Source organism: Lepidochelys kempii, chromosome 6 (assembly GCF_965140265.1).
Source record: "Lepidochelys kempii isolate rLepKem1 chromosome 6, rLepKem1.hap2, whole genome shotgun sequence".
Classification (NCBI taxonomy): Eukaryota; Metazoa; Chordata; order Testudines; family Cheloniidae; genus Lepidochelys; species Lepidochelys kempii.
Genome location: NC_133261.1, coordinates 41,952,820 through 41,974,166, shown reverse-complemented (window position 1 = coordinate 41,974,166; position 21,347 = coordinate 41,952,820). Strand labels below are relative to the sequence as shown.

General features: G+C 42.1%; 1 protein-coding gene across 1 annotated transcript in view; it reads right to left on the bottom strand.

Moving 5' to 3' along the window:
• CCDC73 (coiled-coil domain containing 73) overlaps positions 1–21,347 on the bottom strand; it is a 140,480-nt gene that overhangs the window by 30,705 nt on the left and 88,428 nt on the right. Inside the window, exons 13-14 of the mRNA XM_073350326.1 lie at positions 18,209–18,313; positions 4,848–4,958 (exon numbers count right to left, since the gene is read on the bottom strand). Of these exons, the coding sequence (XP_073206427.1) occupies positions 4,848–4,958; positions 18,209–18,313 (216 nt within the window). The remainder of the gene's footprint in view (positions 1–4,847; positions 4,959–18,208; positions 18,314–21,347) is intronic.

The following is a 21,347-nucleotide window of genomic DNA, read 5'->3' as shown; positions in this document are numbered from 1 at the left end:
GATGTCCCCTGGGAATTCAGCCAGCTGGAGCTGGACTGAGCAGCAGTGTAGGCCATGTCAAATGAGGCCTGCAAAGATGTTCTAGCTAATAGTTGGCTCTCATAGATAATAGCCTGAAACAGCTCTCACTGTTTAGCCAACTCAATAAAGGTGATAAATTTGGCATAATTTGAGCGATTGTGCTTTGTCTTGACAGCTTGATAATTTGTGATCCTAAATTGAAGAGTCAAGTAGGCCTTTCTGCCAAATAGATGGACATTTATGATAGGGCATGGCTTTCATGTGGTATTGTCTGTCATATTCATTGTCTCCACAACCAGGAAGTTTGGTGTTGGATGGGTGAACAAAAATCTGTAGTCCTTAACTGGGATGTAATATCACAGGGGTATGCCAGATGGATTTGGTGGGACTCAACAGGGCCTCACTGATAGGCAGGGCAACTCGGGTAGAGGGAATCCAGTGAAGGATATCCAGGAGCTTATGCTGCAACTCTGACCTCTTCCAAGGGAATCTTTAGGGAATTTGCAATGCATTTCATTACTTCAAACACTTCCAGTAGTTAATCAGCTGTAGAAGATGAAGAAATATTTATTTGCAGAGTAGCACCTTTATCTGCCCTGGCTCACTGGACTCTGGTGCCTGAGGTAGTGGAGGAGGGATAGGTGGAGTAGGAGAAAGTGGGGACTACAGAGGGAGACACAAGAGAGTAGGGGCATGGGAAATTTATCAATATGCAGCCCAAGGATCCCGGTATGGTTCCAAATATGGTTACTAGAGGCAATGTGAAAGGCACTGGTGCTCAAACCAGGCTGGGGGGGGGGGGGGCAGGCTTGTCTTTGATGGAACTTCCCCTTTTCTCTAAAGTGTCAGGAGGGAATTCCCCTATCTGATGAGTAGGGGAATCTTGGACTGATATGGATCCCATATGGACTAACCTGCTAGTTACCCAAACACACACACTTACTTAACTACTGGTCTGGACTGCCCCCTAGCTTGCTTTGGCCATCGGGAATTAAAGCACCGTATGAAGCCTGGAGAGGTTGGCATACTCCTTGAAGGGGGAAGGTCCACCCCCTAAAAATGGGAAGGGATGAAACCCATCTGAAACTAGTACCATTTCTGGACTGATCGGAAAGGCTGTGTAATGGGAAGCGAAAGTGTGGAGTGATCAAGTCACTGCTTTACAAATGTCTAGAATCGGCACTTGTGTCAGGAAAGCTGCAGAAGATGCCTGCGCTCTAGTAGAATGTTCCAACCCTCTACCTGGTAGGATGGTATTAGCTAGCTAGTGAATAAGTGAATGACCAAAGAGATCCAGGAAGAGATTCTCTGAGTGGAAACTGATTGGCCCTTAGCTCTCTAACCACTACAGACAGTTGCATAGAGGATCTGAAAGATTTAGTATGCTTCAGGTAGAACACTAAAGCCCTTCTGACAACTGACGAGTGAAGCTTTCCCTCATCCCTATGTGTATGGGGTTTCAGAAAAAAATGAATAGATTGCTTGGTTAACATAAAAATTGGAGACTACTTTTGTAAGAAATTTCAGTGAAGAGTGACTATAAACTTTATCTTTCTGGAAAACTGTATAGACAGGTTCTGACACCAGAGTTCTCAACTCACCTGCCCTTCTGGCTGAGGTAGCTGCCATTATAAAAATGCCACCTTCATAGAGAGGTGAAGAAGGGAGCAAGTTGGAAGGAGTCTGAAAGGATGTCCCATCAATTTTGCTAGGACTCAGTTCCAATCCCAAGGAGGGATTGGGTCTTATACTTGAGGCTACTATCTGGCCAAACCCTTTAGGAATTGGGCGATGACGGAGTTGGGGGAAAAAAAGGATCTATTATCCACCCATATGTGGAAGGCTGAAATAGCTGCCAGATGCACCCTTAGAGAGCTAATAGCCAAATGCTGTTTTAGATTTAGAGGAGTCTAGTATGAGGTCCAGGGTGCTCGTTCTGGAGATACACATTTCCTCCGAGATCAAATAGAGAAGTGCTTCCACTTAACTAGGTATTTCTAGTTGAGGGTTTTCTGCTATTCAGAAGCATGTTTTGAATGTCTTTGGAGCAGGACTTTTCTGTGGGCATCAACCATGAAGCATCCATACTGTTGGATGGAGAGTTTGGAGGTTGGGATGAAGCAGGCACCCTTGGTCCCAGGACATTGTCTGGGTCCAACAGGAGGGACAGAAGTAGCTTGACCAACAGGAAAAACCTACTATATGCTCAGTAAATTTCAGACTGTTCTTGGATCATTATGTTGGAGAAATGATTGAATAGAGCAAAACAAGTTTAAATTGTTTAGATTAAGTGGAATGCACAGCAGGACTGCAAACGTTGCCAAAGCATCTTTTCTTCACTGATATATTTACAAGAAATAAAAGGTTTTGCAACCATTAAATGCTCCTTATTTTTATCAGCAGATTTTCCTCTTGCTCAGTATGTTGATCTTTCTGAGGAAGGTGGCAGTCTTGGAGATGACCATAAGCTTCTTTAAGTGATACCAGCACATTTTTAATAGTATCCATTTCTCTTCTCAAGTCTTCCTCCTGTAATCATTGAAGGGTCACAGAACAAGTGAACATACCAATATTTTTGCATATGGAAACCCAAAAGATAATTTTTACAATCTATCAACAGTTTCTCAAATTAAGATAAACTATAATAAAAAAGTAAAACATCTGAAACCTCACAATAGAAGTAAATGACAAGACAGTGTCTCTGAATGCTATAACCCAAACCAGCCAATTTTCTTATCCCCTTCACTCAGGGTATGTCTACACTGGAATAAAAGACTCACAGCATGGTCATGGCTGGCCTAGGGCAGCTGATGCAGACTCATGGAGCTAGAAATTGCTTTTAGACATTTGGGATCGGGCTGGAGCCTGAGCACTGGGAGCCTCCCTCCCCCCCCACACACCCCCCGCCGATCACAAGGTCCCACAGCTCAGGGTCCAGCCCAAGCCCAGACATCCACACAGCCATTTTACTGCCTGAGTGCCCCACATGCCTGAGTCAGCTGACCCAGGTCAGCCCAGGTATTTAATTGCTGAGCAGACATACACTCAACACACAGATTTTAGACACATTTCCATCATCTCTTACCCTCTTCTTGCTCTAGCTTGGGTTTTGGTCACCATTTATTCCATTTTGTAAGACTCAAATGCATGGACAGTGGTAACTGTGTTTGTTAGGTTTCAGAGTGGTAGCCATGTTAGTCTGTATCAGCAAAAACAATGGAGTCATTGTGGCACCTTAGAGACTAACAAATTTATTTGGGCATAAGCTTTTGTGGGCTAAAACCCACTTCATCAGATGCATAGAGTGAAAAATACAGTAAGCAGAATATATATTCTAGCACATGAAAAGATGGGAGTTGCCTTACCAAGTGGGGGGTGCTAATGAGCCAATTCAATTAAGGTGGAAGTGGCCTATTCTGAACAGTTGGGGTGAATACCAAGGGAGGGAAAATTACTTGGTTAGAGTCTGTCTTTTATTCCACCCTAAAGTGGAATGGAGGTTACCTACATGTAAGAGTTCTTCAAGAAGGGCCATATGTATTGATCAAGGGAAAGCCAGGATAGAACTATAAAAAAGACTGTTGATGGTTTGCCATGTTTTCATAAATACCTTGAAAACATGAAAAGTTTATTATCTTACCCCAAATTATTTCTCTTCCTCATTTGTATGTATAATATCTCATATTATAATTGATTTGTTATTGCAAATTTACTGCAAAGTTGCTGTTACTGAGTTTTTTTAGAAGCCATTGAATATTTGATTAAAAATACATAAAGAAGTACCACTAAAAACAAATATGGAAGGTAGGTCAGTATTTAAACTGATTGATCTGGATAAAGTTTCATAATTTCAATTTATAGGGGGTTACACTAGACTTTTATAATTTCATGTATAATTTATAAATGATTTTTTTGATGCACAGGAATACAATCTAGAAAATGTAAATGGTATATTTTGTAATAGTTTAGGTACTAGGACAAGGTTTTGTAATAGAAATATAATTCAGCCAATGTAAATGCAAAATACATTAGTGCAGTGGTCCTCAACCAAGAGTCTGGTTGGGACCAGGGCCCCATGTCCTGCTACCCAGTGCTGAGGCCTAAGCAACTTAGCTTCGCGGGGTCCCCTGTGGCATAGGGCTCGGGCAATTGCCCTGCTTGCTACCCCCTAATGCTGGCCCTGGCTTTTATATACAGAAAAATAATTGTTGTGGCATAGGTGGGCCATGGAATTTTTATCGCATGTTGGGGAGGCCTCAAAAAGAAAAAGGTTGAGAACCCCTGGTATTCGTGCATGCTAAGCAGGAGTGGTTCTACCAATTTTGCCACCCCAAGCAGTCGCTGCCGAATTGCTGCTGCCATGGTGGGAAGAGTGGTGGAGCTGCTGCCAAATTGCTGCTGCATTCTGAATGCTGCCCCAAGCACCTGCTTGGAAAGCTGGTGCGTGGAGCTGGCCCTGATGCTAAGGAAACATCTGGATACCTCAGATGTAAGCAGTGATTGACAAAAGCATAAGTCTGGAACTACATCTAAGTGCTAAGGTTAAATTAAAAAACAAACAAAACAAAAGCCTCCATTTGGCCTGTGTGGTGTAGGCCCAAAAGAGATGGATGCCCAGCCTTCTAAAATGCAGAAGTCAAATGGAGTTTCTACTAAATCTACCTTTTAAAATATTTTTGACACAGATTTGCAGTGTCCAGGAAAGAAAATATTTTCTTTTTCATACATTATTTTTGCAAAATTTTCATGGGTTTTAGGAATTATTTGAAATGTCTGACTATTTCAAAACCCTTTTAATATACTGACAATTAATTTATTAAACTTACATCTTTTTTCCAAGTTCTTAGTGCTTTCTCATGCTCATTCTGAAGATTAAGGAACTTTTCTTCATTTTCTTTTGCCTTCTCCCTTTGCAGCTCATTATCTCTTTCAAGGGTCTGCAATAAAATTAATTATCCAAAAAATAATCAATATCACATTAATGAATTTTGATGTGTTTTATGTTGCTTGGACCTTTGCTTCTAACATGCTGAAAGTGCCATACAGATCAGTGATAATGTGCTCACTCAACAATAATTTTCATAAATTAACAGAAAGGTGCTTATAGTTTAGCTAACAGGAAACAGGGGGAGGTTATGAAAAAGAAATGGCTATAAAAGGGTATAAAAACACTTGCCATTATTCAGTTTCACTGCATAAGTTTTAATGTGCTGAAAAAGTAATATGAAGTGTAGAGCTGAGAAATATGAAATGTAGCACAATCAAATCCCAGTGTACTTAAAGAAAAAGCTACAATATAACCAAAGAAAATTTTTGTCTTTTGTTATCACAGCATATACTCAAACTTGCTTAATAACCTTTTCTATAATTTGCATGGTTTAATTTAAAATTGTAAAACACATCTGTTGGTATGTCAAATATTTAGTGTATGTCCGATTGCCCTTTAATTTATTTTTATTGGTTTACTGAAATTGAATAAAAGTGCTTTAAAAATAATAGGAATATGCTATTAAGTTTTTTTTATGCTGTCATAATTGTGCTTCTAATGTTTCTGGGCTTACTCAGTGTCAACTTTACTGTCATATTGATAAATTAAAAGCAAGCTCATGTAAATCAACAGTAACAGTTCACACATCTCTCTAGTACTGCTGGTATTTTATCCTATCATTTTTATAACAAAGTGCAGAAGATAAAAGACTTACAGTATCTATTACCTTCTATAAAGATGATACAAACACATTTTCAAATGTAAATACAGTTTTAATGCATGTAACTACATGATCAACTGTATTTATAAGATTTTGCTGTGATTCTTTGAAACCACTTCTGTAAAAGTCAGATATAAAACAGTCTTCAAAGGAATTCTTTTCTACTTCACTTATAACTACAAAAACATTACCTTTTGATTTACTTAATAATCTTAACATGCCTATACTCACTGTCTAGTTAATGTAGCCACACTATAAAATATTTGAAGAATGAATATAATATACAACATTTAAAAACCTACAGTAGCTCATTCCTACATGTATGGAGAAGCTTACTTCATGATCTGTGGGGGGGGAAATATACTAACTCCCACCTAATTAAATAAGAGAAAATAAGCAGTACATTGTGCTGAATAATGATGATATAATACAATCTTATATTTATAGAACACCTTTCATTCCATAGCACTATACAAAACTATAAGCCTGATCCAACATCCACTGAATTTGGTAGAAGGTTTTCCATTGACTTCAATAGGCGGTGGGTCAGACCCTATATACCTTGGGATCATATCATCAACAGCTGACATACAACCTCCTTTGGGGTGGATCACAAAATATCTTAGGACAAAGTGAAAAAAATATATAAATTTGAAACAGAGAGGATTTTTTTGGTGGGCAGTGTAGCGAAGCCTCATTGGCATGGCACCTCCTGCTGGTTGTCCTGGGAATTAACTCTTTTTCAGCCTTGGAGTGCCCTCTGATGGCTAGTGGCACACCTGCCTCAAGCCCCGTGTCCCTCCCAGTGCCCCTTTACCTCGGGGTTCTGCCCCCAGCAGTACCCCCTTACTCTGGGTTTCCCATCCCAGGGGAACATCCAACCCTCTAGGCCCACCTTGCCTCAGTGGCTACTGCCAGTCATCATCTAGCCCCCTTTCCCTGGGGCAGACTGCCGTCTCATCATTGGCAAGGGGTTAGGACCAGCTGCCTCTGCCTATTCCCAGGCTGCGCCGCTGTAGCCCTACTACCTTTGTAGGCCTTCTCCAAGGCCTGCAGCCTAGGGGTTTACCAGGCTGGAGCTCCCCTTGCGCTTCCCCAACACTGCTCTGTTTCAGGTACCTTCCTCTCAGGCAGCTAGCCCTTCCCACTCCAGGGCTAGAGTGTGACTCCCCAGCTCCTGGCCCCCAGCCTTCTTATCAGGGCCAGCTTGGCCCAGATTGAGCTGGCCACACCTGAGGTCAGCTACTCTCTGAGGTGCTCTCACTCCTTTTCCCAGCTGCAGCCCTCTCCAGGACTGCTTTTAACCCCTGTTCTGTTGGAGTGGGGCAGCTGCCCCACGACAGGCAGGATGTATGGTAATTATTCATATTGGAATTTGGCTAGGACACTGGCATTTTGAAGCATTTAGGTTTTCCTTGGAAGCTTCCATTCCTCCTGCAAACAAGGCCTTATCCTGCTTAACATATGAGATCATTTCTGAGGTGCTGCCAAATACTGGCATCCTTCAGTTCTGTAATGGACTTATCTTGCTAACACAGCAGTACTAATGTACTGCAAAACACACTACCTGAAGTAGCTTATTGCAATTAAATATAAAGTCTGCAGGACAGCAAAAAAATTACATCAACCGCTGAACAAGAATGTAACACACATTGTTAAACCCTGAAGTCCCATGGTTCAATAGGAAGCCTAAATATCATAACTATAAGTATATTTTTTCTTCTTTATCTGAGAAACACACAGCACCAACATCTTGATTTAATTATTATCTTGTTAAAAGAAGTGTTCTAGCATAGTGGCTCTCAATCTTTCCAAACTATTGTACCCCTTTCAGGAATCTGATTTCTCTTGCACACCCCCAAGTTTCACCTCACTTAAAAACTATTTGCTTACAAAATCAGACATAAGAATACGGAAGTGTCACAGCACACTTACTGAAAAATTGCTTACTTTCTTCTTTATCATATAATTATAAAATAAATCAATTGGAATATAAATATTGTACTGACATTTCAGTGTACAGTATATAGAGCAGTATAAACAAGTCATTGTCTGTATGAAATTTTAATTTGTACCAATTTTGAATTTGACTTTGCTAGTACTTTTTTTGTAGCCTGTTGTAAAATTAGCCAAATATCTAGATGAGTTGAGAGTGTACCTTTGGAAGACCTCTGCATACCCTGATTGAGAACCACTATTCTAGGATGCAGTCTTAAAAAAAGTCCTGTGGATGTAAAGAGTGTGGGGTGGAAAACTAAAGTCACCTCAGTCAGTTATTGAAGACTTAAATAAATTGAAATTTAATATTTCTTATTTTGAATATTTTAAATATTCCACTGTGGTTTATGAGCAATGTTGTCCATATATATTCCATTATTTGCCCTTTTCCCCTGCTACTATGGAGTCTTATAACGCCTAGATTCAGTATTGGCAAAAGGACTGAGGTTGGGTCGCCCCATCCTTTATGCCCTCAGATGGGAGGCACAAGGACATTTGGGGTGCGGATGCAGCCGCAATAGACACCACTGGCCTAAAGAATCTAAACTAAAGTGCATGTTCACCAAGAATAAAATATATGTGAACAACACATCTCAAAGAATCACAATTACTGTAAGGTAAATAATATTATATAAAAATAAATAATATTATATAAAAATAAATATTTTAAATATCCTAAACACTGGATATTGACATATCTACTATAACGAAGTGCTGGGTAAATATATGTACTGAACCCATGTTGCTGCCATACAAATTTTCCAAGATTTGAACACTTCTCAAAGAAGCTGCAGAAGCTGCTTGAACTACTGTGGAAAGAGGCATTTAATCCTCAATGGTGGCTCTAAACTAGCTATCTCATAGCATAACTTAATACAAGTAAAAATCCAGTTAGGTAGTCTCTTCACTGATATAGCCTGCCCTTTACCTTATACTTGGTTAAGATAGAAGTCAGAAACTTGGCAAAAACTTTTGGTGAGGCTTCAAAGTCACCCTGTCCTTGAAATACAGTGTATGGAGATCCCACCATGAGTGCTTGTATCTCTCCCACCCCTCTAGCAGATGGTATCACTAAGAGGATGGCTATTTTGATAGGTGGAAAATGGAATGTGTTGTGAGGAGCTCAAAATGTGGACCCATTAACCCAGTCAGCACTAGGTTGAGGTCTCAGGAAGGGGGAGGCTCCCTCATTGGAAGATGCACCCACATAACGCCTTTCAGGATTCTAGCTACTGTCAGGTGTCAGAATATTGAATGATTTGGAATAGAAGGCTGGTGAATTGAAATGGCTGTCAGTGTACCCTGAAAGAGATCACAGACAGTCTTGAATTCTTCCAGGACAAGAGGTAGTCTAGTATAGCAGGTATCTGAGTATCAGTTGGAGATAATTGATGTTGCTGGGCCCAGATAATAAATCTCTTCCATTTGCCTTTCTACTGTAGTTAAGTATAGTCTGGACCCATAAAGAGATGCTCCCTTCCACTGCTGTTGACCAGCCAGCATCCAAGCAGTGAGGTTCAGAAAGGTTGGCTCAAGATGGAGGATTTGCCCCTCTGTCTGGGAGATTACATCTGGCTGGAGAGGTAGTTGGACTGGAGGTTAATTGGAGAGATTCATCAAGTCTGAGACTCCGACCTGCCTTAGCAAAACCAGTGCCAGTATGATCATCGGGCTGATTCCTGTCTGAATTTCCTGATGATTCTTCCAACTAATGGGATTGGAGGGTACGCATATATTAGTCTAGAGCCCTGGGGATCAGCAAAACATCTGACAGAGAACCCTGGCCCTGACTCCTCCGGAGCAGAATCTCAGACATTTCTTGTTCTCTTTCATTGCAAACAGATCCCCCTATCTGGTGAAGATATCCTGTATGATGGTATCTTTTACTGATCACATGCAGTTACTTCCAGACTGCTTCCTCAGGTGGTTTTCCAGAACATTCTGCAAGCCTTGTAAGTGAAGGGCTTTTAGGGTAATTTAATGTCAAATGCAGAAATTCTATAGACGCACAGCTTCTTGACAAAGGGGGTGGATCTTGCTTCCCCTTGCCTGTTGATATAAAATATCTCCATGGTGGTGTCTGTCATAATCTGAATGGTTAACCTTTTCAGAAGTGGAAGGAATGCTGCGCAAGTCCAGCAAATGGCCCTGAGCGCTAAGCGTTGTTCTTTGAGATGTGTTGCACGTATCCATTCCACTTTAGGTCTGTGCACACCAGTTCACTAGCATCAGATTTTTCCCTTGGGGTACTCATAGGGGTGGCACATGCCTCCTCTGCTGTTGCATAATAGTATAAAGGGCTGATATACCCTCGACCCCTCTCAGTTCCCCCTTACTAGACAGACTCCAATATACAGAGGAGGGAGGGTGAGACATGGATTAGACGTGCAATGCAAATCGAAGAATAATAATTACAGGTTAGTAGCAGTTTTTCTTCTGCAAGTGATTGCCCATGTCCATTCCACTTCAGATGACTCTCAAGCACTTCAATCTGGAGGTAGGATCAGAGTCTACCTGAATGATTAAAGGACTACATTCCAAATCTGGCATCATGTCTAGACTGTTGAAAGATGGCATAATGAGAAACAACAGTATGCAAAATGAAGACCAAGTTGCAGGTCTACAAATGTCCAAAATAAGTACTTGAGCTAGAAAAGCTGCAGAAGTTGCATTTGCTCTGGTTAGAGTTGCTAACATCCTGTTCAATGGAGTTATATTGGCCATGTCATAGCACAATCGTATACAAGAGGAGATCCATGATGGAATTCTTTGAGAAGAGATTGGAGGGTCCTTCATCCTATCTGCAACTTCCATGAACAATTGTGAGGATGAGCTAAATGATTTACTCCTGTCAAGTAAAATGCTCTGCTAACATCCAACATATAGAGTCTCTCCTCATGCATATGAGCATGAAGCCTAGGAAGAAAATTCGTAAACATATTGCCTGACTGATGTGGAAGTGAGAAACCATTTTGGTGAAAAACTTTGGATGAGGGCATAGGCATACCTTGTCCTTGTAGAAGACTACATATGGTGTTTCAGATATCAGAGCACTCAATCCACCTACTTTTCTTGTTGAGGTAATTGCCACCAAAAAGGCTACCTTCATTGAAAGATGGAACAATGAACAAGTAGTCAGCAGTACAAAGGGAGAACCCATTAGTTTTGCTAGTACTAAGTTTAAATCACAAGGGGAATAGGATCCTCTACTTGGGGATATAACCGGTCCAGACCCTTCAAAATCCTGATAGATAATCGCTCTGTTTTCTCCAGTCCTATGTAAATCCAGGAGGTTGAAAGCCAAGTTAGCTGTTAGGTGAACCCTGGCAGAACTAATGTCAAGACTTTGCTGTTTCAGGTATAATAAATAGTCCAGCACTAGTCCATGTTGTATTGGAAAGCCCTTATTGTGGACCAGACAGAGACTCTCTTCCAATTCAACAGATCAAACTACCTACTCTAAGGCTTCCTACTATTCAAGATGATGTTTTGTAACTCCTTTGAACAGATTTCCTCCTGAGGTGTTAATCATGGAGCATCCAGGCTGTATAAAGGACCTCCTGGATGGAATGGAGATGACTGTGGTCTTGTGATATCAGCTCTGGGTCGTCTTGTAGTGTCAATGGAGCCCTAGTTGAGAGGCTCATCAGTGGAAAAGCAATACTATGTGTATCACTCAAGCATGGTTCTGCTTGATTTTAACAACACTCTGTGAAGGAGCGGAACCAGAGGATATGTGTACATGGTTTTGTATTTTCAGAGAAATAGGAAAGTGTCCATCAGAGACCGTGCTAAAGAACAAAATGGATTATGCGTCCTGTTGATGCAGGTTGCACACAGTTGGAAAAGGAATCTGACCATATCTGGGCAGAGACCACTCGCAGTGACTAGTGAAAAACCTGTTCAGTAGGTCTGCCAGATTGTTCTGGGCACCGAGAAGGTGGGAGGCTTTGAGATGGATTGAGTTGGTTTCACAGAAGTCCCAAAGCAGCATTGCCTCTTGGGAAAGAAGTGTTGATCTGGCCCCTCTCTGTTCAAACAGAACATATCTGCATGTTGACCATAAGTACTAGTAAATTCCTTCCCTTGATATAGGGAAGGAAAGTGTGGCAAGCTAGATGAATGACTTTCAACTCTTGCATTATATGGAGAGCTAAATCCTGGCTAGACCTGAGCCTTTGAATCTATTGAGATCTCAGGTGGGCCCCCCAAGCTAGTGCAGAAGCATCCATAACCAAACTCAAAGTCAGTTGATAGGGAGCAAACTGAACTCCCGTACACATACTGGATTGGTCTATCCACCAGTCCAAACAGTCTAAGAATGATGTTAGCCCTCAAACCACCATATCCAATGAATGACAAATCAAGGAGTACACCAAGCTCAGCCAGCCCTGCAGCTTTCTGAGTTGAAGCATAGGACTTGAGGAGAGTACAGGCAGGAAATGCTTGGCAGTGACCTGATAAGGTGTAAATGGATGAACTTGAGGATGGACTTAAGAACTTTACTTTGAATGTTTGTTAAATTTTAATATATTACAATCCAAGAGAGAGTGTGTGTCATAAATATAAAGGGAAGGGTAACAACCTTTATGTATGCAGTAATATAAAATTCCTTGTGGCCAGAGGTACAGAATCCCCTTACCTGTAAGGGGTTAATCAGCTCAATTAACCTAGTTGGCACCTGACCAGAAGGACCAATGGGGAAAGAAGATGCTTTCAAATGGCGGGGGGAAGGCTTTGCTTTTTGTGCTGTGTGTGTGTTCTCTCTGGAGACAAAGAGAGAGACCAAGCATGTAATCCAGCTCCTACTGAATGATACATCTAAATTTACAGAAATAGTAAGTAATAGCAAGGAAATGCGTAAGATTATCTATTGTTTTAGCTTGTGAATTTTCCCTATGCTTAGAGGGAGGTTTATCCCTGTTTTTTGTAACTTTAAAGTTTTGCCTAGAGGGGAATCTTCTGTGTTTTGAATCTGATTATCCTGTAAAATTACCTTCCATCCTGATTTTACAGAGGTGCTTCTTTTACTTTTTTTTCTTTATAATAAAGTTCTGGGTTTGTTTTTTTTTAAGAATCTGATTGGTTTTAGTTTCCTAAAAAAACAGGGATTTGGTCTGTGCTCATCTGTACCAATTGGTAAGGATATTATTCTCAAGCCTCCCTAGGAAAGGGGGTGAAGGGGCTTGGGGGGAATATTTTGGGGAATAGGAACTCAAAGTGGTTCTTTTCCTTGAATCTTTGTCTAACTCACTTGGTGGTGGCAGCGAATACCGTCCAAGGACAAGAAGGGATTTGTGCCTTGGGGAAGTTTTAACCTAAGCTGGTAGAAATAAACTTAGGGGGTCTTTCATTCGGGTCCCCACATCTGTACGTCAGAGTTCAGAGTAGGGAGGAAACCCTGACAGTGTGAATGGAGAAAAGGGTTGGTGAGTTACTGAAGAAGCCTGTGGAAGGAGGAAACTGAGGCAGGAGTCATTTGCAAGGCCATACTAAGGTCATAAGGGAGCGCTCAGTTAGAATCATAGAATATCAGGGTTGGAAGGGACCTTAGGAGGTCATCTAGTCCAACCCCCTGCTCACAGCAGGACCGATCCCGACTAAATCATCCCAGCCAGGGCTTTGTCAAGCCTGACCTTAAAAACTTCTAGGGAACTTCTCTGTATCCTATCCCTACCCTCCAGTGTATCTACCACTCCTCCCAGTTTAGTGTCATCTGCAAACTTGCTGAGGGTGCAATCCACACCATCCTCCAGATCATTTATGAAGATATTGAACAAAACCGGCCGCAGGACTGACCCCTGGGGCACTCCACTTGATACCGGCTGCCAACTAGACGTGGAGCCATTGATCACTACCCGTTGAGCCCAACAATCTAGCCAGCTTTCTATCCACCTTATAGTCCATTCATCCAGCCCATCCTTCTTTAATGCTGGCAAGAATACTGTGGGAGACCGTGTCAAAAGCTTTGCTAAAGTCAAGGAACAACACGTCCACTGCTTTCCCTTCATCCACAGAGCCAGTTATCTTGTCATAGAAGGCAATTAGATTAGTCAGGCATGACTTGCCCTTGGTGAATCCATGCTGACTGTTCCTGATCACTTTCCTCTCCTCTAAGTGCTTCAGAATTGATTCCTTGGGGACCTGCTCCATGATTTTTCCAGGGACTGAGGCTGACTGGCCTGTAGTTCCCAGGATCCTCCTCCTTCCCTTTTTTAAAGATGGGCACTACATTAGCCTTTTTCCAGTCATCTGGGACCTCCCCCGATCGCCATGAGTTTTCAAAGATAATGGCCAATGGCTCTGCAATCACATCCACCAACTCCTTTAGCACTCTCGGATGCAACGCATCTGGCCCCATGGACTTGTGCTCGTCCAGCTTTTCTAAATAGTCCCAAACCACTTCTTTCTCCAAGAGGGCTGGTCACCTCTTCCCCATGCTGTGCTGCCCAGTGCAGTAGTCTGGGAGCTGACCTTGTTCGTGAAGACAGAGGCAAAAAAAGCATTGAGTACGTTCGCTTTTTCCACATCCTCTGTCACGAGGTTGCCTCCCTCATTCAGTAAGGGGCCCACACTTTCCTTGACTTTCTTCTTGTTGCTAACATACCTGAAGAAACCCTTCTTGTTACTCTTAACATCACTTGATAGCTGCAACTCCAGGTGTGATTTGGCCTTCCTGATTTCACTCCTGCATGCCTGAGCAATATTTTTATACTCTTCCCTGGTCATTTGTCCAATCTTCCACTTCTTGTAAGCTTCTTTTTTGTATTTAAGAGCAGCAAGGATTTCACTGTTAAGCCAAGCTGGTCGCCTGCCATATTTACTATTCTTTCTACACATAGGGATGGTTTGTCCCTGTAACCTCAATAAGGATTCTTTAAAATACAGCCAGCTCTCCTGGACTCCTTTCCCCCTCATGTTATTCTCCCAGGGGATCTTGCCCATCAGTTCCCTGAGGGAGTCAAAGTCTGCTTTTCTGAAGTCCAGGGTCTGTATTCTGCTGCTCTCCTTTCTTCCTTGTGTTAGGATCCTGAACTTGACCATTTCATGGTCACTGCCTCCCAGGTTCCCATCCACTTTTGCTTCCCCTACTAATTCTTTCCGGTTTGTGAGCAGCAGGTCAAGAAGAGCTCTGCCCCTACTTGGTTCCTCCAGCACTTGCACCAGGAAATTGTCCCCTACATTTTCCAAAAACTTCCTGGATTGCCTGTGCTCCGCTCTATTGCTCTCCCAGCAGATATCAGGGTGATTGAAGTCTCCCATGAGAACCAGGGCCTGCGATCTAGTAATTTCTGCGAGTTGCCGGAAGAAAGCCTCGTCCACCTCATCCCCCTGGTCTGGTGGTCTATAGTAGACTCCCACCATGACATCACCCTTGTTGCTCACACTTCTAAACTTAATCCAGAGACACTCAGGTTTTTCTGCAGTTTCATACTTGAGCTCTGAGCAGTCATACTGCTCTCTTACATACAGTGCAATTCCCCCACCTTTTCTGCCCTTCCTGAACAGCTTATATCCATCCATGACAGTACTCCAGTCATGTGAGTTATCCCACCAAGTCTCTGTTATTCCAATCACATCATAATTCCTTGACTGTGCCAGGACTTCCAGTTCTCCCTGCTTGTTTCCCAGGCTTCCGTGCATTTGTATATAGGCACTTGTGGTAACCTGCTGATCGCGCCTCTTTCTCAGTATGAGGCAGGAGCCCTCCCCTCTCACGCTCTCCTGCTTGTGCCTCCTCCCGGTATCTCACTTCCCCACTTACCTCAGGGCTTTGGTCTCCTTCCCCCAGTGAACCTAGTTTAAAGCCCTCCTCACTAGGTTAGCCAGCCTGCTTGCGAAGATGCTCTTCCCTCTCTTCGTTAGGTGGAGCCCGTCTCTGCCTAGCACTCCTTCTTGGAACACCATCCCATGGTCAAAGAATCCAAAGCCTTCTCTCCGACACCACCTGTGTAGGAATTCGTTGACTTCCACGATTCGACGGTCTCTACTCAGGCCTTTTCCTTCCACGGGGAGGATGGACGAGAACACCACTTGCACCTCAAACTCCTTTATCCTTCTTCCCAGAGCCACGTAGTCCACAGTGATCCGCTCAAGGTCATTGTTAGCAGTATCATTGGTGCCCATGTGAAGAAGCAGAAAGGGGTAGCGATCTGAGGGCTTGATGAGTCTCGGCAGTCTCTCCGTCACATCGCGAATCTTAGCTCCTGGCAAGCAGCAGACTTCTTGGTTTTCCCGGTCGGGGCGGCAGATAGATGACTCAGTCCCCCTGAGGAGAGAGTCCCTGACCACCACCACCCGCCTCCTTCTCTTGGGAGCGGTGGTCGTGGAACCCCCAACCCTAGGACAGTGCATCTCATGTTTTCCAATCGGTGAAGTCTCCTTCTGCTCCCTTCCCTCAGACGTATCATCTGGTCCACTCTCTGCATTATTACCGGTGGCGAGAACATGAAAACGGTTACTTACCTGTATCTGCCCTGCTGGTACATGGATGTTCCCCTTTTTTCTTCTGGAGGTCACATGATGCCAAATTTCTTCACCATCCTTCTGTCCCCGATGTGCAGCCTGCTCTGAATCTTCAGAACCCTGTGCCCGTAGAAGCCTATCCTGACCTCCGTCCAGGACATCTTCAGTTTCTCTTATGCAACGCAGGGTTGATACCTGTTGCTCCAGACCTTGAACCTTCTCTTCCAGTATGGAGACCACCTTGCACTTTGTACAGACAAAGTCGCATCTGTCCTGTTGGTAGCCACACAATGACATTCTGCAACAGCTGTAACTGGCATAAAATAACCAGTGCTGCATCAGTGACAAATGGACCCTACCTATGCCCTGAGCTACCCTATTCTGTGGCAGAGCAAGAGGAATTCTGCCTCTTTGAGCTAGGACATGTTGATGGTGACCTGGATTTATGCCCCTTAGAGGATTGGTGCTCCTTTCTTTCCCTGACCTCAGAAGTTTTACCAGTTGAAGAAGAGACTTTCTTAGAGATGTGACCCTCAGAGCAATGAGCTACAGAGCTGACAGCAGTACATTTTGAAGAGGACTGCTAAGAGTTTTCATTCCCAGCCACTCCAGGACATGAAGAGGGATGTACAAATCTCTCCAGCAAAAATAAATTCAAGCAAGTCTCTCTTATGTTCTGTGTTCTGCCTGAGAAGGACTTGCACATTCCTGAGAGAGATGCCATTTGCCTCTCACCAAAGCACAATGAGCATCACTGCCTTACAAGATGGACAGTTATTAAACCCTGGAGACTTTTGTTCTACTCTAAGGGATTGACTTAGTAGCAGGAAATCTCACACAGAAAATAAGGATTTTGTGTGTTTTTTTTTTTTAAAAAAGGAAACATTATGGAAAACTGATGACTAAGGCCATGTCTACACTATCACTTATTTTGGCAAAACTTATGTTGCTGAGGGGTGTGAAAAAACACACCTCTGACCAACATAAATTCCGCTGGCATCAGTGGTAGTGTGCACAGGGTGAGGGGATATTTTAAGCTCCAGTCACTCCTTAGCCTCTTTGCTGAGACTTTCAAGTAGGATATCAATTAGTTCCAGTTTTGAAAGTTGTGGGGTTTTGTGTTTTTAGGAGATACATATACTGATTGGGAGCTAGATTCACTTTCACAGTTCAAACAGAAATGTATTATTATTTCTTCTTCTTCTTTCAGTGGTGTCCCTATGAGTGCTTCAATTCAGGTGTGTCTTTGATTTGAGATCTTCTTCTGCTACAAGTTGGAAATTAGGAAGTTAGGAATATCTGAGCTTTTTGTTCACTGTGCAATCCCCTTTATGTGTGTAAATGGTTCTAAATACCTTTAGATAGATAGATAGGCTATGTCAACACTAGAGACCTTACAACGGCACAGCTCCGCTGCTATAAGATCACTTGTGTAGCCGCTCTACGCTGATGGGAGAGAGCTCTCCTGTTGACACAGCTACCGCCACTCATTGAAGGTGGTTTAATTCTGTCAAATTCAGCATACCCTGATCTGCCCCTTCACCACTTTTAACATGCAGCCTATTGCCAAGGACAGTGAGGGAAGGTGGCACTATGCTTCGGATGTTGTTATGCCAGCTCTTTTGCCCTGCTGAAATTGAGGACAGGATCTTGAATTGAGGACAGGATCTTGCCCCTTTGATTTTCAGAGTTTCAACTTTCTAAGAAAAACCAGCACATCTTTAAAAAAAAAAAAAATCACTTAACTAAAACAACAGTCTTGAGGGTAACTAAGATTTGCTTTTTCCTCCAGAAACAAATTGGTGAAAATTGGCAGCCATCTTTTTTGTTGAGGAATTTAGGGAATAGGAACTATATGGTGTGTTTCAAGGTTCATACTGACAGTTAAGGAGCTGAGGGACCAGAGGATAGGAGGTCAAAAGCTCTGAAAAGCAATCTGATGTCTTTAACAGCCCTACACTCTTCAAAAGTATACAGCAGGTAGTAGTAGATTGTATAATCAAGAAAAATCTGACCTGATATTCTTCTTTCAGTGTATTCAATTCACTTTCCATCCTGACATTTGTTTGGGTCAGTCGCTGAAGCAGCTGCTGCATATGTTGTAGAGAACTGATAATCTCCTTATGAAAATAAACAAATCATGGTATATTAAATCTGTTTAGTTTGTGAAGTTTGAACATAAAGATAATAATGGATCTTTTACAAATACTTTATTTTTGATTAACAAATGTTCTTTCCTCAATTAATAAATTACATAATTTACATTAATATCACTATTTCTCTTTTTAAATTATTAGTATAATCAGTTTTGGGAGGGGGTTGATGAAAGACGGAAGAGCAACTTCACTCCTCTGTGCCCTTTTTCTGTGGAACAATATAATAATAATGTTCTTCTCAAGGTATTTTCTTATATGATACCACCTGATGAACAGTTCAGTAACAGTTTTGGGCCCATCTGAACAAGACATGTTTAAATGAGCCAAATTCATTGTGCCTCTTCAGTTTTGAGTTCAGCACATTTGGCAGAGTAATGTTACAGCAATATATCACACTGCCAGTTTGGAAGACCCCAGGGGAAACAGACAACCACTTTCACAAATGGATGACCCTGAAAACTGTTCTCCATCTTCTGAATGTAGAGTCTACTGGGCTGGAATTTACATACAGTAATGGTGTATTATGACATGAACATCAAAATGTTGTGATACAGTTCAGATTTATCAGACTTTGCAGCTAGAATCTGATCTTTCTAGGGTATATCCCCCCAGGATGGATATCTACACATCTACACCATAGTTAATGATGGGCCCATTGGAACTAAAAATAACACACACATTTCAAATTTTGAGATGAATTTAGGGCCAGATTTGAATCCCTTACTGACAGTGGTATGCAGTTACTCACACAAATATTCCATTGACTTCAGAGGAATTCCCAAGAATAACTACTCACCACTGTATAGGGTTCAAAGTGTGGCTCTTAAGGATTTAATATTCATGATGGTGAGGGACTAGCAGCTCTCACTTAAGTGCCATGTAATAGTGTGTAAATTTCTTCCCCAGCTTACTAATGCAAACTACAGTTCTGACTTGCAATATCCCTGCTGCTCTTCCAGTTTTGGGATTCTCCTAAGAATCTTATGCCCAATTTGTGGTGTTTTTGTGTCATGGTGAACAGAAGTTACAGCTACACTGCAATTAGACACCTGCGGCTGATCTCTGCCAGCTGCCTCAGGCTCACAGGGCTGTTTAATTACGGTGTAGACATCTGGGCTCATGAGCTCTGGGACCCTCCCACCTTGCAGGCTCCTAGAACCCATGCTACAGCCTGAACATCTACACCATAGTTAAACAAGATGAAACCACCAAATTAATTTCTTTTTGTGACAAAATTTTGAGCCCAGATCTCCATAGGTGAAAAGCCAGTACACTAACCCAGTACACTACCTTACTCCTGAAGGGCTCCTATTATACTACAATCCTAGAGTCTTAACATTTCTCCTGTCCTGCAGAGAGAGATTGTCTTATTAAGAAGAACTCAGTGTTATTGAATGGAATACACTCTAAACAGCAGGAAATGCTCTCCAGGACGATGGAATTTAAAGACCGCAGAACTGTATCTTTTGAAGGATGTCTGCATCTCAAGAAAAATAAGATCTGAAAAAGAGAACCACCCGAATAACGGGTTGATTAAGGTGTAAATCTGGGATCTGGAAGGATGTGGAAAAATTGGAAAGAGTCCAGCGGAGGACAAAAAAAATGATTAGGGGACTGGAACACATGACTTATGAGGAGAGGCTGAGGGAACTGGGGATGTTTCGTATATGGAAGAGAAGAATGAGGGGGGATTTGATAGCTGCTTTCAACTACCTGAAAGGGGGTTCCAAAGAGGATGGCTCTAGACTGTTTTCAGTGGTAGCAGATGACAGGACAAGGAGTAATGGTCTCAAGTTGCGGGGGGAGATTTAGGTTGGATATTAGGAAAAACTTTTTCAGTAGGAGTGTGGTAAAACACTGGAATGCGTTACCTAGGGAGGTGGTGGAATCTCCTTCCTTAGAAGTTTTCAAGGTCAGGCTTGACAAAGCCCTGGCTGGGATGATTTAATTGGGGATCGGCCCTGCTTTGAGCAGGGGGTTGGACTAGATGACCTCCTGAGGTCCCTTCCAACCCTGATATTCTATGATTCTATGATCACCCTGAAGAATGTAGACTGATTTTAAAAAGACCACGGTATCTTCATAAAACACATAAAATGGTGACTCTGTTGACAAAGCCTGCTAACTAACTGAGAAATCTGATGTGATGGAGAAAATAAAAGCCACTTTACATGAAACAATATGTAAGACACATTTCTGAAGGTCCCAGGATAGAGAGAATGACCTAAACAAGCAATATATATACACACAAATCCCTACAGAACATGCTCCTAAACACTAGTAAATGATTTGCACAGATGCAATATGTGACATAACTGATTTTGGGATAGAAAATATTCTTAAATGTTGAATGGAATTGAAAAAGACCAAACTCCTACATTATTTTACCTCCAAATGGAAAGTTTTCTGACTTTCATATGCTGTAGGTAGTCTCTTTTTCCAGGCAAAATCAGGTAACTAAATGTTTAAGTACTAGCATCTGTACACATAAAATTAGAGACCAGGTGGAGGTCTGAAAGAAAATCAGATCCTACGCTACTTTAAAAAAAAAAGTTCTATTTGTAAATATAACACCTAGCTCTTACACAGAATTTTTCATCAATGGTTCTCAAAGTTCTTTAAAAGGAAGGTCAATATCATCTCCATTTTATAGATGGGGAAAATGAGGCACAGAGAGGTGACGTGAGTTACCCAAAGTCACCCAGCAGGCCAGTGGAAGAGTCAGGAGAAGCATCCAGGGCTCCTTAGTCCATTGCAGTGCTCTGTCAATTAGGCAACACTGCCTTTCCACTTATACAAAGTATAGTTTGTCATACAATCTAGATAATGCTTAATGTCTCATCCAGTGCTGACTGAAGTCAGCTCTGTATATATGAATACAATGAACAGGATTTCTAACACAAGTTCCTGGAGAAAGTGTGAAGTAAAACTATATACCTCATCCTGTGATCAAGAAAGATTTCTCCTACTTTTGAGATCTGTTCCAAAATAAGCAAAA